Source organism: Mauremys mutica, chromosome 1 (genome assembly GCF_020497125.1).
Source record: "Mauremys mutica isolate MM-2020 ecotype Southern chromosome 1, ASM2049712v1, whole genome shotgun sequence".
NCBI classification, from domain to species: domain Eukaryota; kingdom Metazoa; phylum Chordata; order Testudines; family Geoemydidae; genus Mauremys; species Mauremys mutica.
In genome coordinates, this window is record NC_059072.1 from 131,460,480 (window position 1) to 131,488,341 (window position 27,862).

General features: G+C 43.2%; 1 protein-coding gene across 1 annotated transcript in view; it reads right to left on the reverse strand.

Annotated features, from left to right (window-relative positions):
- The window catches only part of LOC123354280 (potassium voltage-gated channel subfamily KQT member 1-like), an 824,442-nt gene that overhangs the window by 680,821 nt on the left and 115,759 nt on the right, over positions 1-27,862 (reverse strand). Inside the window, exon 8 of the mRNA XM_044996134.1 lies at positions 20,181-20,307. Coding sequence (XP_044852069.1) covers positions 20,181-20,307 — 127 coding nt within the window. The remainder of the gene's footprint in view (positions 1-20,180; positions 20,308-27,862) is intronic.

Below are 27,862 nucleotides of genomic sequence, written 5' to 3' on the forward strand. Positions count from 1 at the left end.
ACACCAGATGAAAAAAGCAAACAAAAACCAAATGATTTTAGTTGAGTTTTGTCAGAACTGTGAGTTAACATAGTGGAGTTTCACATCTGGAAAACTAAGATGAAAATCTGGTTTAGGCCAAATGAAAACATGTTTGGTAATCACATCAAAATTCCCTATTTCCACTTCAGAAAATGAGCATCCCCATCCCATTCCCTTTCCCCATACATATACTAAAATAACATTATTAAGGGTGGAAACTCAAGCACTCAGAAGTTATGAAATGCCAGAATTCAGGTTGCCTGTGATACCTTAATTTGACTCCATTGTGCTGTATGCATTATGATGCAGTCTTTAATTACATGTTTACATTCTGTTTTTCCCCTGAACTCCTACCTCATTCAGTGCACAGGATGGATGGTGTTCAATGTATTTTGTTTCCTCATCATTATTCAATGTGTGGCCCATGCCTTATTCACTGCACACTATTTAAACCCTCCTCTTAGGCGCAATTATTATTTCCTCCTCGTGGTCCTTACTATGGCACTGACCATTATAGTTTTGGAATGCTTCATAATTATTAAATTTATTTCCACAACATCCCTGTGAGGGGTGTTATCCCCATTTTACAGATAGGGAACTAAGGCACAAAGAGATTAAGGTCAAAAGTATCTACCTATTTGGGTGCCCAATTTGGTACACCTAGGACCTGATGTTTCATTAGCATTATATCACATGTGATAGACCCAGGCCAGTTGGGTACAGCAGAATAGCAGAAGGCAGATATACTGGCCACTGGATTAACAGTTTTCTGTTCCCTGACTGACCAGAGCAGGGGCTGCTCCAGGCTAATGAGAACACCTGACTAATTAACCTGCAAAGAGTCAGGTGAGGCCATTAAGGTAATGTGAACACCTGACTCTAATTAAGGCCCTTTTGATACTATAACAGGGCTCACTCCAGTCAGGCTGGGAAGAGCCAGGGGGCCAGAGGAGAGGAAGTGTGGCTGAAGGGCTGGTTAATGAAGACACCCTCAAACCACAATTAAGGGAGCCCTAAGGTAAGGGTGAAGAAGGGAGAAGCAGGAGAGCTGTGGGGAAGTGGCCCAGGGAACTGTAGCAACTCTGGCAGTGAAAGGTTGGCTGACAACAGCTGCTACCATTAGGGTCCCAGGGCTGGAACCCGGAGTAGAGGGTGGGCCCAGGTTCCCCCCAACCCACCACTACAGGAACAGCTCCTGGGACGGGAAGTCAGGACAGGAAGCTAAACTGTTCTGAAATAAGCCCCCAGGGACAACAGAGACTGTGGGAGTTCTCTCACCAACCTCTTTGCTGGCCTATGATGAAAAGGGCTCAGTAGACTGTAACCCTGGCCCTAGAGAGAGAAGGGCTACGTGGAGGGTCACAGTGAGCCACTGAGGCTAGCATAAACCGCCTAGAAGCGCAGGGCCCACTGGGGCAAGGTCAGAGCTCTGCCACACACACTTAATATGTTCAAAGAATAGCTCTCCCATTGACTTCATTTGCACTTCTGAGTCCTCAGCACTTCTGCACATAAGACCCATCAATCTCAAAGCAGGCACCCAGAAACTGAGAAATGCTCAATTAATGAACACACATGAAAAAGTTTGCTTCAAGCGACTTGCCCAGCATCACATAGGATGTACGTGGCACAGTCAAGGGTATAAATCAATTCTCCATGGCAGAATTCAACTGCCTTTATGATGGCAGATCCCTGCCTCATTCACTACTCATCTTCCAACTTTTGCCACAAATAAGGAAAGGGTCCTACAGTCTCCTTTACTACACAGCCCTGCTTCATCCCTAGAGCAGGTCCCTCCTGTGCACTTCCTGTCCTTTTGGGGAGGACACTACTTGTCAACTTGTCTGGTCTATGCTCTGGCACCAGTTCAGCACATTGAGCCCACCCCACAGGAACCCCAGCCAGCCTCCAGAAGAAGTTCCTGGAGTTTTTTCTGGCCAGTCTCACTGGGTATCTGTGGGTGTCCTGAGCCTCCCCTTATGGGAGGGCAGAGCAGGCCTGCTCTGTATCCACAGGCAGGCCCACAGCTTCTGCATTCAGGCCCTGCAGTGAGAGTGCAGGTAGTCATGCATGGTGCATTTTGGTGCACACCTTCCTCCATCATCTCCAATATGCCAGGTAGCTCTTATCTCCCAAGACCTTGCTGAGCTACCCATCTTTAACTGGGACCTCCTCAGGATCTGGAAGCATCTAGGGTCAGTGGCCAGGTCTGTAGCAGCCACTGTGGAGGAGGCCCTCCTTGCAGAACCCCTGCTACACAACCCCATCTCCATGTGCAGGTGAGGGAATCCCCCTTGATACACTGGAAGTTAGGGATTACAGTGCTCAGCCATTGCATGGAGCTGCCCACCGCACGTACCCTGTTGTGTGCTCCAAGAGGTGAGGGCAGCCTTGTCTCCTGCTTCTCTCGTTTTCCTCAAGTTTATCCTGAGGAAGGGTGCTCCCCACCCACTGCTGACCCTCTGGAACTTATCAACCCCTCCGCCCCATAAACCTCCTTGGCCACACCCAACATGCCAACCGTCTGCACATCTAGCCGGTCTATCTTATACCATGCCTCATGAACATCTCTCTATGCTCATCCTCCTCAACATCCATTTCCTCACCCCATACTACCAGCGGGGGACAAGTGGCAGGACCTCCTATGAATAGGCCCATGAGCTGAATAAGGCAGAGGTGCTGTGGAAAAAACAGTACGCAATCATCTAATTAAAGACTATCATGATGCATATCCACAAGAGGGACAAATTAAGGTTGCACAACCAACCTCTATTCTGGCATTTCCCAACTTTTGAATGATTGACTTTGGAACCTTAGTGCTCTTTGAAGATGTGGTTTGTGTGCAGATAGTTCCTTTGGTTTTTAAAAAAGCAAACTGAAAACACAAATTCCATCAAGTGGCATCATATTGATACCCATATGGGACATCGGTAGCACTAAAACGTTTAGCTCCACCACACAGACCTCTGCAACTTGAGCTAGTAAGGTAACTGATAGTGGTAGTAAGTAGTAATCCTTTATGTGGACTGACACAGAAGAGAGATGAGACACTTTGCCATAGATATTTGCTGACAGTAGAGGAATGTTGAGACTCAGGAATCTTGGGTTCAACTCCAGGGTCTGGAGAGGAGTGTGTGTAGTGGGTACAGACCTTTCTATCTGTTCCCCACAATCTTGACTCCTCCTTCCCCATCCCCAGCAACCTGTTCCTGTCTCAATCCTTTCTCTTCTTCAGCCATGGTTCCATCTCAGTCCCTGTCTCCTTTCCCACCTCTCATCCTGGCTGTTCAGGGATGTCTCCCCTCTTCCCACTTTTTTTCCTGCCCCACCGATTCCCTGTCAGTCCCAATCTGCCAACCCCAGTCTCCCTACCTGACCAGTCTAAGCCCCTTCTGCTCCCTACAGCTGCCAGTTCCAGTCTTTGCTCACCCTAAATCCCAGTCTCTCTCTCAGCCAGCCTCCAGTCCCCATTCCCACCACCATCTCCCAATCTATTCCCTTCCCCCTTGCCCAGATCTTGTCCTCTCAGTATTTGAATATTGCAACTTCCTCCCCCATGCTGCCTGGGCACCAGCATGGGGTGAGCTGAGAGCACTGGGGAGATGGGCTCCCTGCTTTCAGTTCTGAGGCACAGGCAGAGGCTTAGGGTCAGGCCCAGACCCAGACCCAGCTTGCACCAGCCCACAGCTGCAAATGTAGGCAAAGTTTTGCTTAGTCTCCTGCAGCCCTAGGCTTGAACATGCCCAGTGAGGACTGAAACTTGGGGAATTTAACTGCAAAGCTTTAGCAAATCTCTACTGAGCGTGTGCAAAATGCTCTTTTTCAAAGATTCATAAGGTGGAACCAAATTTGCATGGATTTTCAATAGAATGGCAAAAGGCCTATCTATCACACAAAGATCAATATCATATCAAATTTCAAGTCGTTGCTCCAAACTATGGTGGTGCTAAAGCTCAAAGGAAAGATTTGCATATGTTAAAATTCTGGTACACAATCTTTTCTCTTCAACCTCATTTTTGGAAAAGGCTCAAAGCATTTGAAGTGAAATTTTATACAGAAAAAAAAAGTATTAGCCTGAGGCAGACACCTAGCATGTAAAATTTCAACCCAAATAGTTAATATTTAGCTAAGTTTTCAGCAACTGCAAGCAGGGTGTTATAATGGGAAGTACTGGGCAACTGTGCCTTTGATATCGGACCAAAAGTCACCCAACTATTTTTTTACTGGGATCTTGAAGACCTCTAGTATGTCAAAAATCAGAAAAAAAACACCCACATGGAATGCATGTAAAACTGCCTTTACTAATAAGGTATACAACTAAACAAGCTAAAGCTTTCCTAGATTTGAAAGTACACTAAGTATTACTTGTGTTGGGGTCTAACTAATCCCATGATCAAACATATTTTTAAGAAGTTACATGCTATGCTGGTGTCAGGGTCTAACTGACCCCATGTTTAGACCAAAAAAAGATAGCAACGGCAACAATATAAGAGGCCAGGGACAGGCACGGGGGGTGGGGGGAGGGCAATCAGGGGCATGCATCCCCCTTAATCACTAGGGGACACAGAACTCCTCCAGCCTTAGGGCTGGGAGAAGGGAAAGCAAGCTCCTGCTGGAGCCAGGGGCAGGGGAGGGAGGGAAGGAAAAGTGATCTCTGCCGGGGGGGCACAGAACATGGCCCCCTAAAGGGATCAAAGTTAAATGTCTGTGCATGCCCCTGTAAGAGGCACAAACACAGCAAAATGGCAGTAAATAGCCTACTACTTTGAACAAATGGGGCAAATAAGTGACATATGTTCTGAATGTACAATTTCACATTTTGCACATTTTAGAGGTGTTTTTCTGTCTCATTTTCTCAAACAAATGTAACATCTTGTTTGTTTCTTAGGCTTTGGACCAGTACCTAGCACACTAATCACCGTTCCCCTAGAAGCCTGAGGCAGGCTGCAATGTTGCTTCCATGCACCAGTGGTTTCTTCATTTCTATACCCAGGTCCCTGAAAAACATCCATCTCTTACTTAAGGATTTATTAAGCCAGAGGCAATTCAACAAAATCCAAACAATATATGCATTCAGACATGCAATGTCCAAAATGGTCGCAAAAACTACCATCAGCCTGTGTTTGCCTATCCATTTTGCGATGGATGAGGATACCATCACATGTGTCCTTTTGTTTTGTTATAAAAATAAATGATATCTGGTTTTGCTTCAGCCCCAGAGGTAGAAGCATCTGAGTGCATAGATGACAACAGTAATACCGCTTTCCTCTTTTTGGGTACATAACTCACAAGGGTCATATTTTCCTGGAAACCAGACTGGAGTGGTCAGGTTTTGCCAATTGGGAAGGAACTGAGCAGGAATTTCAGGCTTGTTCCTTCTCGTTGTGCCAGCCAAAGTTAGGTTTTTTGGGGGGCAGCAAGTCCCTTGCAAGTCCAACACTGGTGAAAAAATTGTCCCTTGTTACCTCTAACCATGTTTCTTGCCAGATTTCTTGCTGCTGCTGCATTCTCCTCTCTGCCGGCATATATGCCAGCATTTAAAACATACAAAGCTGTGAAGTCACAGCATAGCCAGAATTTAATGCCAGACCTGGCTGATTTTGAAGGCATATAATGCCTGGAAGGACAGCAACCATGTTTAGCCACCAGCTGTTTGTCAATGGTGACACTCTCATAGGGAACAAAACACCTGGGCAGAATACCAACAAACAAATCCCATAGCTCTGAATGGTTGGAAATTGATGGAGTAACAGTAACACTGAATACCAGTCTTCCATGGTCATTTGACCACCACTCCTCTCATGTTTCTCTGCTAGATCTATAAACACCTGCTAATATATGCAGTCCCAAGTAGGCACAAAGTTTGTCTTGAGTATTGGCTGCCAAGTACTCCCAAACAACTCAGCCCCATACTTGTTAAAATACTGGAGAATAAGTTCTAGCATAGCTTGAATCAATAGGAAGTTGCAAGCAGGGGAATAGAATATCCTTGGATGCACAATATGGAATGCATGATCAATCCTGGAGCACGAGCAGGATGTTTCTGGAGGGAGGATTTGCTGGCATCTGTGCTATCTTTCCCCATTTTTCAGCTTTGTTCTTGGAGAGGTAAAAGTCTGCAGGCAGATCCTGATTTTTACTGCCCAGCAGTATAGCTGGAGTCGCTTTCCTAAGTGATTTCATCTTCCAGTGCTTCCATGCCACCACCCCGTACTGCAACAGCAAGCTCCCGGTCAGCATCATTGCCACTGGACTGCCTGGTGTCAGAATCATCCATTTCCACTGCGAGCCCTCCACAAGACCTGGCTCCTCTTGTCTCACTCCCAGGAGAAACACACAGCCAATGAAGCTTTCAAACGCAGCCACTGCCATTGATGGTAACAGGGCATCTGGAACTGCTTCTGTCAACAGCGAGTCTTTGCCAACAGTAGCAAGCCTTTTCCCCATCTACAGCATCTGTCAAGTGAGGGCTTGCCAGGAAATGTATCTGACAATTGTGGCTTCCCCAGAAACTCTTCCTAGCATGTCAGTTTGACAGCATCATCTTCAAAGAAACTCAGTTTGCTGGACCTTTGTGATGATACATGAGACAAATGTTACCTGGGGTCAGACCCTGCACCAAGGTCTTTTGGGGGCATTTTTTTTGAAAAACAAAAACCACTGAAACGATGATAAAAACAATGCTGAAAGATTCATATAATCACATCATAACTGCTGCCTCAAAGTATAAAAAGAACAGTCTGATGCTAGAACACCTGCATAAATAATTTGTGGTCTAATTAACACTAAAACTTTGAGTGACTTGTTTCTACATTAATACCTCAACAGGCATGCAGACAAAATCCATGCTAACAGGTTGTCCTCATTATAGTTTGAGAATATTTGAAGAATGAGGTGGCAATGGTTTGACTACCATGTAAAAAAAAATTGTATGTGTTTGGAGATCCCCCAAAGACCTTGGAAGTGTAGTACTTTCATTTTCCCCATTGACTAACACAGAGAGGTCGAACTGATCCCATTACCTTTTTTTACACACTTTTTTCCTACTAAAACCCATGATGGATAGGATAATAAAACCAGTGCAGAAAGATTGACTTCAGCCTAGTTTGAGAATACTTAATGTATGAACAGGAACAGGTTTGGCACAAAAAAATTATTTATATTTTTGTGCATGTTGGGGTCAGATAGATCCCAAAACAGCGGGACGACAGCTGGTGCTACCAAACCTGACTATAATGTATATGCCTTTACTACTATTATACTGTCAGGAGTCTACCCTCACTTGAAACTGGGCGGTTTCAAAGTGAGGACCCGCATGTCTTCCCCCCACCCCAAAATCCTAGGGTAGGTCTCCCCTTCGGCTGCCACCACCCGGTCAATTCCGTGGGCCGGGACACCCCTGTTTCCCCCCTTGGGAACACAGATCAATTCACAGAGGAGGAACCTCCCCCCTCCTCCCTCTCTCCAGCCTGCTCTGGAGACAGAGTTGCCTGGATTCAAACGCCTTGAATCTCTACACACAGGGAAGCAGCCCACTTCCCCCTCCCCTTCCCCTGAATTTCCCCAAGGGAAGGAATTAACCAAGTCCAAAGAAAAGAAAGAATTTATTAAGAGAACAAAAGAAAATACAGAATCTCTATGAATCCAAGCTGGGCACTCATAGGGTATAACCTTGCTAAGTTCTGGAGAGAATCCTCTCTCTTTCTCAGTACAACCAGTACAAGCAGAATTAAGAATAATCAATAACAAACACACAGAATTGCAAATATAGGATTATCAGATAAGGACACAAAGTATCTTTCTAATACTCACTATCTTGACTAGAAGAAATTAGTTCAGAAAGGTGGAACTTGTAGGGACTTGATTAACTCGTCTGGTCTCTTGAACTCCAAACGGCCAAAGACCAAGACCCCCCCAAACAGAGGGAAAAGTTCCCTCCTCGGAGTTTCAAATTCTCTTCCCTGATTGGTCCTCAGGTCAGATGCCCACCAGGTACTATGCTTTAACCCTTTACTAACTATTCATGACACGCCCCCCAAATCGTCACAGTGGGATCCACTGGCGGCGATTTCCTCCTAGAACTGTAAAACAACCAGAGTAATAAAACACATGCACTATTACATCGACTACTAAGCATGAAAACATATTAAGAACAGTTTTTAGCCACTTGATTCTGGGAAACTTTCACGAGAGAGTGCATCAGCAACTTTGTTGGAAGCTCCTGAAATGTGTTGAATGTCAAAGTCAAAGTCTTGGAGAGCTAAGCTCCAGCGGAGAAGTTTCTTGTTGTTTCCCTTGTTGGTGTGAAGCCACTGTAGCGCAGCATGGTCAGTTTGTAGCTGGAACTGCCGGCCCCAAACGTATGGGCGTAGCTTTTCCAAGGCATACACAATGGCGTAACATTCTTTTTCACTGATGGACCAGTGGCTTTCCCTCTCAGACAGTTTCTTGCTGAGAAACACGACAGGATGGAAGTTGTGATCCGGTCCTTCCTGCATTAGTACCGCTCCTACCCCACGTTCAGATGCATCGGTGGTAACTAGGAAGGGTTTGTCAAAGTCTGGGGCCCTTAATACAGGGTCCGACATGAGCATCGCCTTAAGCTGGGTAAAGGCTTTCTGACACTCATCAGTCCACTTAACTGCATTTGGCTGGGTTTTCCTGGTCAGATCAGTTAGTGGGGCAGCGATTTGGCTGTAGTGTGGTACAAATCGCCTGTAATATCCGGCCAAACCTAAGAAGGATTGGACCTGTTTCTTTGACCTTGGGACAGGCCACTGTTGGATAGCCTCCACCTTGGCCTGTAGGGGGTTGATGGTTCCTTGACCCACCTGGTGTCCTAGGTAAGTCACTCTGTTTTGGCCTATTTGACACTTTTTGGCCTTAACAGTTAGTCCTGCCTGCCTGATGCGCTCTAAAACCATTTTCAAATGTTCTAGGTGTTCGGGCCATGAATCAGAAAAAATGGCCACATCATCGAGGTATGCAACTGCACAGTCTTCCAATCCTGCTAGTAGACCATCCACCAGCCTTTGGAAGGTGGCAGGTGCATTCCGCAGTCCGAACGGAAGCACAGTAAACTCATACACCCCTGCATGGGTGATGAAGGCAGATTTTTCCCTGGCGGGTTCATCTAGTGGTACCTGCCAGTATCCCTTGGTTAAATCAATGGTAGAGATGAACTGGGCACGTCCCAACTTTTCCAATAGCTCATCAGTGCGTGGCATCGGATAGTTGTCTGGACGAGTTACAGCATTTAGCTTACGGTAGTCCACACAAAAGCGTATTTCCCCATCTGGTTTGGGAACCAGAACCACTGGAGATGCCCATGCACTGGTAGAAGGGCGGATGATACCCATCTCCAACATGTTGTCAATCTCCTGTTTAATAGCAACTTTGGCATGAGGTGACACCCGGTAGGGTGGTGTTCTAATCGGGTGAGCATTACCTGTGTCAATGGAGTGGTAGGTTTGCTCAGTCCGTCCTGGGATGGCTGAGAACAAGGGGTCGAAGTCAGTGCACAGTCCCTTGATCTGTTGCCGCTGTAGACGTTGTAGGGTTGTGGAGAGGGTCACCTCTTCCACACCACCATTTCTTTTACCTTCGTAGTAGACACCTTCAGGCCACTCGGTGTCATCTCCTTCCTGAACTGTAAAGTGACAGACCTGTAATTCTCTGGGATAAAAGGGCTTTAGAGAGTTAACATGAAACACTTTAGGCTTTAAAGAGGAATCAGGGAATGTTATGAGGTAGTTAACAGCTCCCAGGCGCTCCTGGACCATGTATGGTCCTTCCCAGGACGCCTCCATCTTATGGGCCTGTTGCGCCTTCAAGACCATGACCTGGTCTCCTACCTTGAAGGACCGCTCCTTGGCATGTCGATCATACCAGACCTTTTGCTCCGCTTGAGCATCTCTTAAGTTCTCTCGAGCAAGGGCCCAAGAGTCTCGGAGGGTGTTTTGAAGGTTGCTTACAAAGTCCAGAATGTTAGTCCCTGGAGGAGGTGTAAACCCCTCCCATTGCTGCTTTACCAGCTGTAATGGCCCCTTAACCTCATGGCCATACACCAGCTCGAATGGTGAGAATCCTAAACTCGGATGTGGAACAGCCCTGTAGGCAAACAGCAACTGTTGTAACACTAGATCCCAATTATTGGAGTGTTCATTGACGAATTTGCGGATCATGGCCCCCAAAGTTCCATTGAACCTTTCCACTAGGCCATTAGTTTGGTGATGGTACGGGGTGGCAACCAAGTGATGCACCCCATGAGTTTCCCACAGGTCTTTCATGGTCCCTGATAGGAAATTTGTTCCCGAATCTGTAAGAATTTCAGAGGGCCAACCCACCCTGGTAAAAATGTCAGTTAAGGCCTGGCACACAGTGTTAGCCCTGGTGTTGCCTAGAGCTACTGCTTCCGGCCATCTGGTAGCAAAGTCCACAAAAGTCAGTATGTACTGTTTTCCTCTGGGGGTCTTTTTTGGGAAAGGACCCATAATATCCACAGCTACTCGCTGAAATGGGACCTCCATTATGGGAAGTGGTTGGAGAGGGGCCTTGACCTGGTCTTGGGGTTTTCCTACCGTTTGGCATACCTTACAAGACCGGACGTAAGTGGCTACCGCCTTGCCCATCCCCTCCCAGTCAAAGGACCTTCCCAACCTGTCTTTGCTTCGTTTCACCCCAGAATGGCCACTAGGGTGATCATGGGCTAAGCTTAAGAGCTTTTCCCGGTACTTGGTCGGAACGAGCAACCGTTTTTGAGGATGCCAGCCCTCCTGGTGTCCACCAGAAAGAAATTCCTTGTATAACAGTCCTTTCTCCACAACGAACCGGGATCGGGTAGTAGAGCTGAGAGGCGGTGGGTTGCTGCGTGCCGCCGCCCATGCTTTCTTGAGGCTGTCATCGGCTTCCTGCTCTGCTTGGAACTGTTCCCTTGAGGCGGGAGACACCAGTTCCTCTGGGAGCGATGTAGGTGATGAGGTTGTTTCCGTTGACTGTGAACCGCTCTCCGCTGGTGCACAAGGCGTCATTTCAGGCTCCGGCTGAGCCTCTTGGGTAGGGTTGTCTGCTGGTTTTTCCAGTTCAGGCCCGTTGTCGCCCTCTGGCGGTGGAGTTGTAATAGCTGGCGCCGGTGCTGGCGCTGGGTGCCCTTCCGGTTCTGGGACTGGATGAACTATGGCTGCTGTCGGTGTTGGCCTGGGATCCGGTTCCACCACCTCTGTCTGGGTCTCTGGTAACACAGACGGGGTCCCGGTGGATGGCTCAGGAACAGGGATGGGTCCGGCAGCTCGTCTGGCTTGGCTGCGTGTAACCACTCCCTCTGGTTTTTGCTGTTCAATGTGTCGGGCCAAGTCGTTCCCCAGTAGCATGGGAATCGGATGGTTGTCATAGACAGCAAAAGTCCACTTCCCTGACCAGCCCTTGTACTGGACAGGTAAACGCACTGTAGGTAATGTTACAGGTTTTGACATGAAGGGTCGAATTGTCACTTTGGTTTTCTGGTTGATGAATTTGGGGTCCACGAAGGTTCAGTGGATAGCTGACACATGTGCTGCAGTGTCTCTCCATGCGATGATCTCCTTTTCGTCCACTCTCAAAGTTTCCCTATGTTCTAAGGGTATTTGAGATACATCTATGTCCGGCTTTCCTTGGTGTGAAGGTGCAAGGAGTTGCACTCGGTTTAGGTTCTTTGGGCATTTGGCTCTGATATGCCCCAATTCATTGCATTGAAAACATCGCCCACTTGATGGGTCACCGGTTTGTGTTGGTCTACTGGAGACTGGTGAGGTAGAAGAAGAGGTAGAGTGTGACTGTCCGTGGGTTGTAGGTGTGGGTTTGATTGGTCCGCGACGGTAGGGTTTAGTGTCGCTGTGTACCCTGTTGGATTCGCTCCCCTTGGCAGTAGCTTTCGTGTTGTCTACCGATGCCATCCATCTGGCTCCAATCTCTCCTGCCTCAGTGAGAGTTTTTGGTTTACCATCTTGGATGTAGCGTCTAATGTTCTCAGGAACACCATCTAGGAACTGTTCCATCAATATCAGGAGGTGTAGGTCGTCTAGCTCCTTAACCTTGGATCCTGATATCCAGGAGAAATAGTGTTTTTCCAGGTAAGCAGCGTGCTCTGGAAATGACATCTCTGGTTTCCATTTCTGGGCTCTGAAACGCTGACGGGCGTGATCAGGGGTGATGCCCATTCTGAGTCTGGCCTTGGTTAGAAATAGTTGAAAGTCGTTCATTTGGCCCTTAGGCATTTCAGCTGCCACCAGGGCTAATTGTCCGCAGAGCTGTGGCCTCAGCTCTATCATGTATTCTGTTTCAGGAAGATGGTATCCCAGACAGGCCCTTTCAAAGTTTTCTAAGAAGGCCTCAACATCCTCACCTGCCCTGTAGGCGGGAAATTTTCTCCGAGAAGGTTGATCATTAGGTTGAAGAGGGGTTGGATTGGGTGGAGTTTGCTGTTTAGTTTTTTCTAATTCCAGAGCCTGTCTCTGGATTTCCAGTTCTTTGTCTTTTAACTCTAATTGTCTTCTGTGCTCAGCCTCTTTGGCTTGTATTATCTCCATTTCTCTCTTGTGATCAGCCTGTTTGGCTTTTTCTTTCATTTCAATCTCCTTGAGTTTTAATTGTAATTCCATGTCTTGTAATTGCAGTTCTTTGTGTCTTGTTTCCAGTTTAGATGCGGCCTTGGCACTCATTGTGTCTGTGTCCTGGCGCTGGCCACACCCCTCTGCAGTCCGTGAACTGTTTGTGGTGTTTGACAGTCCCTAACCCTGGCTATGATAACTTGAGTACAGAAAGATAAAGCAATCCTCTGTATAGCAAACTGTGGTTTGTGTAATGTTACTGCTTTGTACTGAGAAAGAGGGAAAGAGTAAAAAAAAATTCCTCTGTCTCCCTCTGCTCTGAGTTGCTGTACTCAGCAGCCCAGCTGAAAGGCTGCTGCTAACAATACCCCTGAGAAAAATCTGGTCTATTCCTCAGGGATTTGTGTTCTCCTGTCTTCTGATCCTTTCAAAAGACACAGGGAGAGAAAAAAAAAAAACCTGGCTGGAGGGTTTGTCTCTTCCCCCCCCAAACCTGTTTTTCCTGTTGGATGGGAATGTACTTTGTCGAGCACTTCCCCCCACCTTAGGAATCCTGAGTGATACCTGATATCACAAAGGAAGGACACACCTCTAGGGAAGAGTTTTTCCTCAGCATAGCCAGCAGAGAAAAAAAAACTCCTCCCTGAAAACTGCTTCAAGAAAGAAAATCTGTTTCCCAACAAAGCCTGCTGGAAACTTAATTTCCTCCAGCCAACCTGGCTGAAACTGTAAACTCCCTCTTCTGTCAGGTTGCTTTCCTTCTATAGAAGAAGAGAATAGCTCCCTTCAGCGTAGCCTAGCTGAAAAAAACTCCTTGTAACAATGGGTTCGAAACTCCGCTGCCACCATGTCAGAAGTCTACCCTCACTTGAAACTGGGCGGTTTCAAAGTGAGGACCCGCATGTCTTCCCCCCACCCCAAAATCCTAGGGTAGGTCTCCCCTTCGGCTGCCACCACCCGGTCAATTCCGTGGGCCGGGACACCCCTGTTTCCCCCCTTGGGAACACAGATCAATTCACAGAGGAGGAACCTCCCCCCTCCTCCCTCTCTCCAGCCTGCTCTGGAGACAGAGTTGCCTGGATTCAAACGCCTTGAATCTCTACACACAGGGAAGCAGCCCACTTCCCCCTCCCCTTCCCCTGAATTTCCCCAAGGGAAGGAATTAACCAAGTCCAAAGAAAAGAAAGAATTTATTAAGAGAACAAAAGAAAATACAGAATCTCTATGAATCCAAGCTGGGCACTCATAGGGTATAACCTTGCTAAGTTCTGGAGAGAATCCTCTCTCTTTCTCAGTACAACCAGTACAAGCAGAATTAAGAATAATCAATAACAAACACACAGAATTGCAAATATAGGATTATCAGATAAGGACACAAAGTATCTTTCTAATACTCACTATCTTGACTAGAAGAAATTAGTTCAGAAAGGTGGAACTTGTAGGGACTTGATTAACTCGTCTGGTCTCTTGAACTCCAAACGGCCAAAGACCAAGACCCCCCCAAACAGAGGGAAAAGTTCCCTCCTCGGAGTTTCAAATTCTCTTCCCTGATTGGTCCTCAGGTCAGATGCCCACCAGGTACTATGCTTTAACCCTTTACTAACTATTCATGACATATACATATATAAACACACACACACATATATGCACATAGTGTGGTGCATTATAAATGATTCATCAGCATTTATATCAATATATATACTACATAAGTATAGAGATGATAGCCCTGTGATAAACTGCAGAGCTATATCATCAACTTATTTATCTCACAGCTTTGAAAACCCTGCCTTTTAGTCCATCCTCCTTGGGGCTTATTGTACTATTTCAAATCCTTCAGCAGCTTCAAACAGCTACCATTTATATCTAAAAATCAGCTTTGTAAGCAATTATTTCTTATTTATACATATAGGCAGAGAACATAGTAATACCTACAGTCAAGATTGCTTAAGTATTTCCATTCTTGACTCAACAATTTGATTTCTAATTTTCTAATATCTTTACATTTGGTCTACAACTTTCAATACCTGGTGATTTTGAGCAAATACAATTCACCCATTTTTCAAGTACAAAAAGCAACAAAAATTCCACTTTAATAAAAACTTTGAATTGTCTTTAGCAGCTCTAGTAGTTTATGGTATGAAGTTTATGGCCTGGAGATAGCTCTTAGGCTGGATATATGTTTTTTAGTGATCCAGTGAAAAATCTGTCTGTAAGGACTTAAAATAAACAGCCTGTATGCACATACTTTGAGTTCTGACTTACAATAATGTGGTTTTTGCTAATATTCGCTCAGTGTTTTATTGGCACAGCACTGGTAGGTTTATATAAGTTGACTGTAATTTCACATTCAATGTGCAAGTGCTCCTTCAGAGCCCTGTCTCATTCCATAACAAACTTTGAAGGTGCATATGAATATATTCCATACAGGCCTATTGCTAAAGGCAGACAATATGGGATAATAATGCACACACAACACCCTTGAACATATACCTGCCTAATATTTATTTCAAAGCATAAATTCCCAAGCCCCCAGGGAATGAACATTAATTACAAAAATGTATCTGTAGTGACATTTTTGTAATGCAGCAAAAGGATAGCATGTGTCAGCAAAAGGACAGTGTGTGACCTTGCAATCCCTCATGTTATCTTCGCCTGTGCCCACTATTTATCTTTTACAAAAAGCCTAATTATAAACATTCAGAGTGGGAATTTTCAAAAGCATTGAGTGTTGACCCAACACTGCTCCTGCTGAAGCCAATGATAAACCCATATCCATTTCTCTTAGGCATGTCTAAGGCTCCTATCACGGTAGTATCTGAGCACCTTATAATTTTGAATGTATTTATCTTTAGTGAGGCAGGGAACTCCTATTTTCCCCATTTTGGGGATGGGAAATTAAGGCACAAAGAGATTAATGATTTGCCCAAGGTCATGCAGGGTGTCAATGGTGGAGCAAAGACCTGAATCTGTACCTCTAAGTCCCAAGATGCTCCCTAACAACTAGGCCATCCTTGCTCTCACCTCCCACTGATTTCTACATAGGCAGAGTTAGACCAGCACTAGTTGCTTTGGAAAATTCCACCTCAACAATGAAAACTTCAGGTCTTCCAATACAAGTTTGAAACTATTGTACTTTTAAGTTTTATCAAAAATAAAAATAAAAAAATTGTCTCCTCCAGTCCTAACATTTTTCTCCCTGTAGTTTTCCTTCCTTCCCCCACCACCTCTCACTTCAGTATTATATTCATCTTACCCCTTTCATGTTGTTCACTCTCCCCCTCTTTCCCCTTTGGCACCCCCAGCTTCTTCTCCCCAACTCCCCCAGGCTTTTGTTCTTTTGAAAATGCTTGCTCATTAACATATTCTATCCAGCATCTCCAAAAAAACCAAACCAAAGAAAAGCTTTGGCAAAACTAAAGTAAAGGAGAGAAAAAGAGGAAAACAAAGGAGGGGGAAGAGTAGCAACTGAGGGTATCTGCCAATTTTAACTCCTTTCTATAAACAGCACTGAATTCAGAAGCAGTGAGCAGATTTAGAATATAAAGTTATTAGTGGCCCTGGCAATGAAAGTCCCTTCTCTTTCATAAGCATCTAAATCCTCACACCTATAACAAAACAACAAAAAAGGAAAAATGAAAAAAATTAAGGGTGCATCTGCAAAGCAATTAAACACCTGTGCCTGGCCCAGGTCAGCTGACTTGGGCTCACAGGGCTAAAAATTGCTGTGTACATGGTTTGGGTTCCAGCTGGAGCCAAGGCTCTGGGAACCCCCTGGCCTTGCGGGGTCCCAGAGCCCTGACTCCAGCCTGAGCCTGAACATCTACAACACAAATGTATAGCCACACAGGCAAGTCTAGCAATAGGGCTAGTACACAGTTTCTTCTACAACATAACAGCAACAGCCGTGCTTCCAAATGTATTTTCCCAATAAGCCTTCATTCCCACAAGAATAAAACAGTATTTACGCCTCTTTTTACATGACCTCCCACATTCTCTATACTTAGACATTCTGAAGTGTCCTAACAAAAATGTTGCAACCCTGTGCTCACGATTTACACATAACATTTCAAGTGCACTGTATGATCTCTGTTATACAAACACTAATTGCTACTGTAGTATGCATAGGCGCCAACTTCTGCTCGCGCTGGTGGGTGCTTGACCCCCGTCTGCGCCCAGCCCTGCCCCGACTTCACCCTTTCCCCACCCCTGCCCTGCCCCCGTTCCAACCCCTTCACCAACTCTGCCCCCTTCCTCCCCTAGTCCAACTCCTTCCCTAATCCCCACCCCGGCCCGGCCTCTTCCCCACCTCCTCCCTTGAGCGTGCCACATTCCTGCTCTTCCCCCTCCCTCCCGGAGCTTGCTATGCCACCAAACGGCTGTTTGGCTGTAGCAAGCACTGGGAGTAGACGGAGGAGACGAGATGCAGCATGCTCAGGGGAGGAGGTGGAGGTGAGGTCGGGAGTGGGGGCAGGGAGAGGAGCTTGGCCGTGGGTGCTCTAGCCCCAGAGCACCCACGGAGTCAGCGCCTATGGTAGTATGCAATGTGACAGCATACTGAATATAGATCAAGTTGAAAACACAGTCTAAAAAGGATTTCTATAGCTTATTCTACATTCAAATGAATATTCTGTCAGATATTTACTTATGGAAGCTTCTTAATTTAAATATAATCCTGGGAAAGTGATGGGGAGGAAAAGTTGCTGCATACATAGATTGTTTCAAGTTCTGGCTCATGATATGCTCTATAAGACTAGGTCAGTTATAGAATTGGCTGTATAATTATTTTCTGCAAAAAAAATTAAAGTTTTCAAAAAAAATTCACATCATTTTGGTCTTTTAGTCAAAAATAAAAATAAATAAATACACAACTTCCTTACAAGGCCAAATTTACCAGACCGCTTTAACTGTGTCTACATCAGAGTCATTATGACTGCAAACAATGAAGTGGCATGCACTAAATCGGTTCCCACATCCCTCAAAAGGTGATGGCACATGCAATCGCCCATATATAAACACAGCTATTAGGACTGTCGATTAATCACAGTTAACTCTCACGATTAACTCAAAAAATTAATTGCAATTAAAAAAATCAGTCCTACTTCTTGTTCAGCCAATCGCTAAGACAAACAAGTTTGTTTACATTTATGGGATATAATGCTGCCCGCTTCTTATTTACAATGTCACCTGAAAGTGAGAACCAGCATTCGCTGGCACTTTTGTAGCCAGCATAGCAAGCTATTTACGTGCCAGATATGCAGAACATTTGTATGCCCCTTCATGCTTCAGCCACCATTCCAGAAAACATGTTTCCATGCTGATGACGCTTGTTAAAAAAAATAATGTATTAATAAAATTTTGACTGAACTCCTTGCAGGAGAATACTATGTCTCCTGCTCTGTTTTACCTGCATTCTGTCATGTATTTCATAATATAGCAGTCTCGGATGATGACCCAGCACATGTTGTTTGTTTTAAGAACACTTTCACTGCAGATTGGACAAAACTCAAAGAAGGTACCAGTAGATAGATACATCACTCGACCCAAGGTTTAAGAATCTGAAGTGCCTTCCAAAATCTGAGAGGGATGACGTGTAGAGCATGCTTTCAGATTTTTAAAAGAGCAACACTCCGATGCAGAATCTACAGAACCCGAACCATCAAAAAAGAAAATCAACCTTCTGCTTGTGGCATCTGACTCAGATGATGAAAGTGAACATGTGTCAGTTTGCACTGCTTTGAATCGTTATTGAGCAGAACCCGTCATCAGCATGGACATATGTCCTCTGGAATGGTGGTTGAAGATGAAGGGACATATCAATCTTTAGCACATCTGGCACGTAAATATCTTGCAACAACGGCTACAACAGTGCCATGCAAACATCTGTTCTCACTTTCAGGTGACATTGTAAACAAGAAACAGACAGCATTATCTCTTGCAAATGTAAACAAACTTATTTGTCTTAGTGACTGGCTGAACAAGAAGTAGAATTGAGCAGACTTGTAGGCTCTAAAGTTTTACATTGTTTTGTTTTTGAATGCAGTTTTTTTGTACATAATTCTACATTTGTAAGTTCAACTTTCATGATAACGAGATTGCACTACAGTACTTGTATGAGGTGAATTGAAAAATATTTCTTTTGTTTTTTTACAGTGCAAATACTTGTAATCAAAAATATAAAGTGAGCACTGTACATTTTATTCTGTGTTGTAACTGAAATCAATATTTGAAAATGTAGAAAACACCCAAAAATATAAATAAATGGTATTCTATTATTAACAGTGTGATTAAGCATGTGATTAATGGCAATTAATTTTTAACACAATTAATGTTTTTAATCACTTGAGATCCCTAACAGCTATACATTTTGTGCATTTGTGCTTCTGTTTGTTTTGCATGCAATGAAACTTCCCCCAGGATTTGAAAGTTGTACATTATTTCCCCCTATTGTTAATTAAGCATATTAAGTTCCTCAGCAGACTACTTGGTTTGCTAAGTTTTCACCTGAAATTTCATGCAAATCATAGGTGGTGAGTGAGGGAATTAGCTGTGGGCTCTGCAGATGAGGTTAAACTCACACACTGCTCCCCACCTACCCATACCCTGGCAGAAGCATGACTACAAAACCCAGTGAGCTGAAACTCAGTTTCCAATACCCCTGTATAAAAATAACCTATGAAAGGGAACACAGGCCCCTTAATGATTAAAAAGTGTACTGTAGATGGTACTAATAGACATTTTATACACATTCATATCATTGTAGCACCTAAAATGGTCAAAGTGGTGTACAAAAACCACAGGAAGATAAAGCCTTTCCCAAAGGGTTTATAAATGAAATAAGAAAAACACACTCAAGACAAAACAGAATGTTATGGTAATGTTCTGTACAAATCCAGTTACTTTTTCCCGTTGCCCCTTTTCCCCAACACCCCTCTCACTCTCCTCCAACTAGCTCTCTAGTCCCTCTTCCTCTCCATCCAGCAGCTCCTTTGTGTCCTTCCTTGCACCCTGTCCACCCTACAGTACATATTCAAGCACAATTTGAGAACCTGGGGCTGGGAAAAGAAGGGAGAAAACAGCCAGTGAGAGGGTGACCAAGTTATTGAAAGTATCTGAAAATATGGCCACCCTCCTCAGGCCCAGTGTCTCACATAGCCTCACCCACCCCTGTTATCCCCAGTAGATGCTGCTGCTCTCTGTCTTCTCTACCCTCCAGAGAGGGATTGTGTCTTTCAGATTTTCCTTCTTCAGCTAGGATTTCCTGTAGGCAAGGGCCTGCTACATACCATTATTTCATGACATGCAATATTACTGCTTATTAGTTGTACCATGGTAGTGCCTAGAGACCCCATTGTACTAGGCACATTTCTAAAACATAATAAGACTGTAAACTTTTCAAGGCAAGGACAATTTAAATAACAAAGACAGACACCAGGAAGCACAGACAGCTTGCCCAAGGTCACACACAGGTCAGTGCTAAGAATCAAGGATACAACTCAGGTCTCTTTGGTAATAACTTTATATTTGCACTTTAAAAAGGATACTAACAGAACAGTCTGAAAACAATATAAATCTTACCAATAATTGATATAGGCTTTCTGGCAAAACGTAGTCTTCCCTTAAAGCCAACATATTTACTTCTGCAACCAGCAGACCATAGCCGCACCAAATATTCAGCACCAAAAAACACCACCAGAACAATTTCCTGTTGGAATTAAAAGGAAAAAGATGTGATTAACATTAAAAATTAACCCACAATTTGCATTTTCCATTTCTCTCCTGTGACTTGTCAAGCCACCTCCTGAAAACCAAAAAGCCAACAGTAACAGGGTTGTGTTTTATTTCTTTTTCAGAGGGCAAATTTTAAAAAATGGAGTATACTGCCAGCAAACTATTTGTGGAGCAAGGTACTAGTCAGCATAAATAAGTTATTTAATAGAATACTCAGAGCTAAGAGTTATTCTCCTAATCCCTCTAGGCAACACCATAGCAGTGGACTCGGAGGGAAGTCACAGTAAATTTCTTCTTCTGTTTAGTTACTGTTTCTAAAAGTTGAAAATAGAAGGATGAAAAATGGAAAACAGATTTATTCATAAGATTAGCAAAAATATGAGCTAAGAAACATAAGGATTTTGAAGACAAGGGGTGGACTACATGAACATAACAGAAGTCCAGACATTAACTTTGGTATACACAGGAAAATATAGTACATCAAAAATGTATTAGTAATCTAAGCTTATTATCAGGGGCGGCTCTAGGTTTTTGGCCGCCCCAAGCAGTCATGCTCGGGAGGCGCCCCTGAGCCGCGGGAGCAGCGGACCTCCCGCGGGCATGACTGCAGAGGGTCCGCTGGTCGCGCAGCTCGGCTGGACGTCCCGCAGCTGCGGGCGGTTCGCAGGTCCGGCGGCTCCGGTTGAGCAGCCGCAGTCATGCCTGCGGGAGGTCCAGCCGAGCCGCGGGACCAGCGAACCGTCCGCAGTCATGCCTGCAGGAGGTCCACTGGAGCCGCCGGCCGAGCGTCCCCTCCGCAGTCATGCCTGCGGCAGGTCCGCTGCTCCCAGGGCTCCGGTGGACCTCCCGCAGGCATGACTGCGGCAGGTCCGCCAGCCCAGCCTGCCGCCCCCCCCGGGAAAGGGCCGCCCCAGGCAGGTGCTTGCCCCGCTGGGCTCTGGAGCCAGCCCTGCTTATTATTGTTTATCTACATTTACTCTGTTTAATGAAAATTCTGACACTAGCTTGTAATAAAAAATTAGTTCACCCAGGAAAGAGCCCTGGGAAATTATTTCTGTGCTTTGGGACAAAAGCAGATTTGGTGAGGACTACAATTTGAATTATTTCTGTGCTTTAGGACAAAAGCAGATTTGGTGAGGACTACAATTTGAATTTAGGTTACTGAAGAGTTCTCTGCTTCTTTCTTGCTTTCCTTTACCATGTCAGTGCATTAGAACTATAAGACAAATTGCCAGGATGCCTTCCAACTGAAACTGTACCCAGTTGACTCAGACATACATTTACTATACAACTTCCTGTTCCACAATGAGCTTTGGAAAATATTTACATTTTCACTAAAATATGTCTGCAATCCATTTTAGGAATTGCAAGGTACCAATATACTTACATCACATCACAATTTTCATTAAATACTGATAGCTATCTGTCCTGGTACTTGGTGCTCTGAATGGCACAGCAGAGATCAAAGCATTTTGAGACTAGGCATAAAACAATTACTTCGGATAAAGTATTAACTGAACTAATACTCAAACTCCAACCCAACTTTTGGTGTTTGACACAGCTAGGTTACCAAGCCTCCTTCACTTCCTGGCTTTGGCTGGAATGAAAAGCAAAAGGAGCAAACACAAGAAATCTTTCTGCTATTCTTGTGTTATTTCTATCCTAACAAACAAGGATTAGTAGAAATCTGACAATGTGCAGTAAAATTTGCTGACAAAGAAGGCTGGGAGATAACATTCAAAATTATGATGCTGACCTGTTTTATTCAAGACAATGTTTTCCAAAATATTATATGAAATGTTCTCCTGGGCTTCCATAGAGAATCAATTACTCCTTTTAAGTTTGGTACTCTTGGTTCTAATCACACAGGTCAATAAAAGCAAAGAATCTCCAGTTCTTTAAGGAATGTGATTCTGAAATGTAAGGGAACTTGCAAAATTCTGCTTATGAGTCAAGTTTTCATTTTTTTAATAAACTTAACAACTAATGTTCACACACAAAGAGAGAGCTCTATATGCATACAAAGCTATGCAAAAATTCAAAATCAGAGTTTACAAACTTGAACCTCTTTTCTAATCCAAAATTGTACAATTCTCCCATCAACTCACTTGCATCTAATTACACATTCACTGAAAGGAATGTGGTCTGTTTTGTTAACAGATTCATGGATTGCAAGGTTAGAAGGAACAATACTGATCATCTAGTCTGATCCTGTAGAACACAAGTCATAGAACTTCCCCAAAATAATTCCTTGGGCAGATCTTTTAGAAAAACAGCCAATCTTGATTTAAAAATCATCAGTGATGGAGAATCCACCGTGACCTTTCGTAAATTGCTCCGGTGATTAGTTACTCTCTTTAAAATTGATGCCATATTTCCAGTCTGGCTTTGTCTAGCTTCAGCTTGCATTCACTGGATCATGTTATACCTTTCTTTGCTGGATTGAAGAGTGCATCATCAAATATTTGTTCCCCACAAAGGTACTTAGAGATTAATCAAGTCCCCCCTAATCTTCTCTTTGTTAAACTAAATAGACCCATGGAACTCAAATCTATCACTATGAAGCATGTTTTCTAATCCTTCAGTCAATCTCATAGTTCTTCACTGAACTATCTCCAATTCATCACACCATTATGGACACCATTACTGGACACAGTATTCCCCCAATGGTCACACCAGACCAAATACATGAGTAAAATAAACTCTCTACTCCTACTCAAGATTCCCCCAATCCATCCAAGGACTGCTCCATTCCTTTTGGCCACAGTGTTGCATTGGCAGCTCACGTTCAGCTGATTATGCACCACAACCCCCAAATCTTTTACAGAGAGTCACGGCTTTCCATCATAGAGTCCCCTATCCTGTATGTATGGTCTACATTCTTTGTTCCTAGAAGTACATATTTACATTTAGCCATATTAAAAACATATATTGTTTGCTACCACCAGTTTACCAAGGCATCTACACCGTTTTGTATTTGTCACCTGTTCTCTTCATTATTTACCACTCCTCCAATTTTTGTGTCATTTACAAACTTTCAGGGATGATTTTATGTTTTCTTCCAAGTATTTAATAAAAAAAAAAGTTAAATAGTGTAGGGCCAAGAACCCGTCCCTGTGGGACCCCACTAGAATCAGGAATTTCCTAATTCCTCAACTACATGTTGAGACCTATTAGTTAGCCAGCTTTTAATCCATTGACTGTGTGCCATGTTAATTTTATAACTTTTCATCAAAATATCATGGAGTACTAACTCAAGTTTTGCGTATGATGTGTTACATTTACATTACATGTCAGCTAACATCACATACTAGAATGCCCACTATTACTAAATAATTAAGAGCAATAGCAGCAAAGAATCCAGTGGCACCTTATAGACTAACAGACGTTTTGCAACATGAGCTTTCGTGGGTGAATGCCCACTTCGTCGGATGCAAGAGTCTTGCATCCGACGAAGTGGGCATTCACCCACGAAAGCTCATGTTGCAAAATGTCTGTTAGTCTATAAGGTGCCACAGGATTCTTTGCTGCTTTTACAGAACCAGACTAACACGGCTACCTCTCTGATACTTAAGAGCAATAGGATAACCACTGTGTTAAAGCAAGTGCATCTTGGCAACCTTTCTTCAAGCGAAGCGGTCTGAATACAGATTCTTGCAGAAACCACTAATGCTATCCCTACTACGAGTCAGACGTGTTCTCTTGAGTATAATGGGAACACATCCTACTTCTCTAACCCCACAGGCTGAGCTGGTGGGGTAGCAGGAGCAGTCTCAACTGGGAGAGCATTTGGGAACAGCCGCATTCCCCATCTTCACACCTGGAATGGGATTCATTTCTCTGAACAATGCCTATTCATCCTTAGAATTCCACATAATCAAAGTATTTTAGAGGATGAAAGGTGAGTAAAAGAGGGATTACGCAAGCCTACTAATTATGATTGAGTTGTTAACTTTGGAATCAGACCCCCAGGATAAGGATTGTCATAGCAATTTATAACAAGAATAGATGTGCCATATAATTGCAACATAAAAGTATGTCTCTTCCCTCCCAACCCCCACGAAGTTGTAGGCTTTTCTGACTCACACTTAAAGGATATCATTAACACCTGTGCAAGAATTATTGACAGGAACAGTGAGGTAGAATTGCTATGTTCAGTTACACTAAGTATTTGCTAGCAGAGAAAACACTATGTACAAGAGAAATGCTGAGGAAACAAAGGATTTATAGTTTTGAGATATTTCCCCGATAGGAAAAATGTGGCAATTTGACCATGCAGGCCTTTCTCTGGCAAACAGGACAGATCCCTCAAACTAATCAATTAATCTCTGTCCTCTTCTTTACCTTACTACTTCATTGTTTGTATACGATATATTTGCTAAATCAAACAGAACAGGGTTCTCAAATTTGCTAGAACAGATTTCAGAAGTTTGACAGCTCTTTACTCACTTTCAAGAACTGACAGAATTATCAGAATTTACATTAGCTTTGTACTGTCTGCTTGCTTACTGCTCTCTGCTGAAGTCAGTATCAACACTTACAATAACTACAAGTCTGTCTCATTTTGTTTTGGAAACCAAAATTATAGCATGTCCTAGACACTTTCTCAAGACAAAGGATGTTCTAATTAATTGTATGTAAAAGATACAGTTTTCTCAATTCCTAAATAATTCTCTAACCTATTTGTGTCAAGCACACCCAGAAAAATCAAAATACATTAAAACATTCATGCTCTAGCACTATGAAACTGTATACAATATATTTAAAAGATTGTGAACATGCTGATATGAGGATAGAATGAAAGGGAAAGAAAAGCAAATAGCTTCCAACAGTTTACAGTCCAAAACTCAGTCAAATTAGAAACTTTTGAGGCAAGGTCACCAACTTTTATGATATACTAGGTTTGATATACTTTATAGGTTTGAGATATATATATATATATATATATATATATATATATATATATAAAAGACTCCTTGCAGCAGTAAGATGTACATCATGTAAAGGAAATTTATAGCTCAGAATTCACAATACCTCCCAATATGGTTAAAGATACACTGCACCAGAGAAGCAGCTGAACGGAATGCATGCAGCTGGAGTGATTAAAGTGCACACATGAAAAAGGCAAGTATTTTCTCAGCTGCAGCTGCGTTTTAGGTGGAGAGTATATACAAGGCTCTCTTCACTCTTTTTACTGGCATATTTAGGTGCTCGGGTAAAAGGAGGAAGCAGGACAGCTAAATGAATAGCGTGCTCATGAAGATTCAATCAAGGAATGTCAGCTCAAAACAATGAAGCCTCAGAAGCAAGCATAGTGGTTTAATAGTCCCAATGTTTGCACACGTGTGCTTATGTCCGAAATTTAATCTGATAACCTGTCTTCAAGGTTTTCTTGTCCTTAGAGTTGAAAATGTCAAGTTAACAACCTCCTTAATTTAAATGACTACTCAAAGGCAATGAAAGTCAACCAGCACTGAGCATGTGCACTTCTCATCCTAAATCTCACTGTTATAAGCAATAGAGATTAAATCTGAAACTAGCTGGCTGAAAATATGTATCACATGAAGAAAGAGCCATGCAGATTTTCTGTATCTCCTACGCTTATCAGCTCATTTTGCTTTGAACAACATGGATTTGTTTTACATATAATTCATACGTTTAATAGAAAAGATTGACAATCTACATTTGAGAGATCCATTGCAAAGAAACGGCACTGACTACATATTTTAGAGCACTTGTGACATATCCAGAATTTGCTGATGTCACACCAGGAGTAATTGTCTAGTCCTCTATTTATCAACACATTCTATTTACTATAGAAGATGGAATTTTAATCATCTGGCTAATGAGGGAAGTGACAACTCTATACTCTGCTCCACTGTCCTGACATGTTGCCATTGAGTCTGGAATTCATCTGTGGGGGTGTTGCATAGAAAGTTTTAGCTCCTTAAATACACTTAGGTGGATGAGACACTGTCTAGAGTACAGTTGAATACATTCTGACCTACTGTGAATATAGCAGTACTTAAAACAAGGACTGTAAGATACTCTGAAGAGCAACCTTAAAATCCAACTTGAAAGAAACCATTAATTTGGTCAAGATAGTATTGCCCGGAGATAGAAGTCCTTTATTTATTCATAGACCCAGGCAGCAGTGCAAAATTCCTCAAGTTAATCCACCTACCGGTACATGCCTCAATCCTGACCTGGAGGGACTACCTCTAGCTGGTAGGGAAAGGGTATAGTCTTGCTTTTCAGTGGCATCTATCCAAAGTGAATACCCCCTTCTAAATTATAAATAATCATATACTGTTTCTTAATCTCTCAATTTGGGAGGCTCAGAGCAGTGTGGGTTTCAGCTTTTTCTGCTCTTTTTCCCCACTTCTCATTCCCAACTAAATTAAAAAAAAACAAAAAAAAACAACAGTCTCCTGGGCCAAATCTTGTGGTCTTAAAGCAAGCAAACTCCCTCTGATCTGAATGGTAGTTAACTAGAGTAGGAATCTGACTAAGAACGTCAAAATTTGGTCCTTTGTTAATAACTCTCCCAGTAACGTTTTCTATTTCAAAGCGGTTGTTTTCTGTTTGAGCAAACTGTAGTACACATTGCAATCAGCCTATAGAGTAAATTCATGGACACTCTGGCTCGGGACTTTTTACCTCCCAAAAGCAACAGAGCCAGAATGTCCATGAAATCCACTAGGGACATTGCTATAGCTAAGCAAGTTTATGTGGATGATGCTCAAATACAACAGAGATGGGCAGGAGTACAAAACTCTAAGACAGACAAAAATGGTTCAATATTAAAAAAAAAATCCTAAAAATAGACGTTAACCTTTAGGATGAAAACAAACAGTAAATTTAAGTTCAAAAAGAGTTATTACAGAGTAAGATAGGAGTAAAATATGGAGGTCTCTTAACCATGAATAGAGAGGTCCCCCCACTCCAAAGCACCCAATAAAAGTTGTTTACAAACATTTGGAAGTGAGGTCATAGGGCCCAGCTTAGCATATGAAAATAGCAATGACTTCGAAGTCGAGCTGCCCTTTTCAAACTAGAATGTATGCTATCAGTGAAGAAAAAAATTATTTCCTATCCCCATTTTAATTCAAACCACTATAGCATTAAACAGATGATAGCATATTACTAAAATTCATTTTTAAAAACATTGAACAAATATGCTTGTGGATGCAAATATTTATCTATCTCCTCTGAGCCAACAATTGTTTGTTTGTTTATTCAAAGATTTCAATGTCAACACAAAATGAAACTAGATATTCCTTTATTACATCAGGGGTTTTTAAAATGATGATGTATGTCATTGTAAATAACAATGGTGACCTCTTCTGGTAGAAATATATATGAAAATAGACACTTAGTTCCCAGCAGCCAAAGCAGTCAAGAGATTAACACTCAGAGGGAGACTGTTTGGAAATTAAACTGGGTCCATTTAACATCTTATAGTTGTATAATATCACGTCCATAAGGATCTCAATGCAATTTACAGTTTACACAAACTATTAGAATAC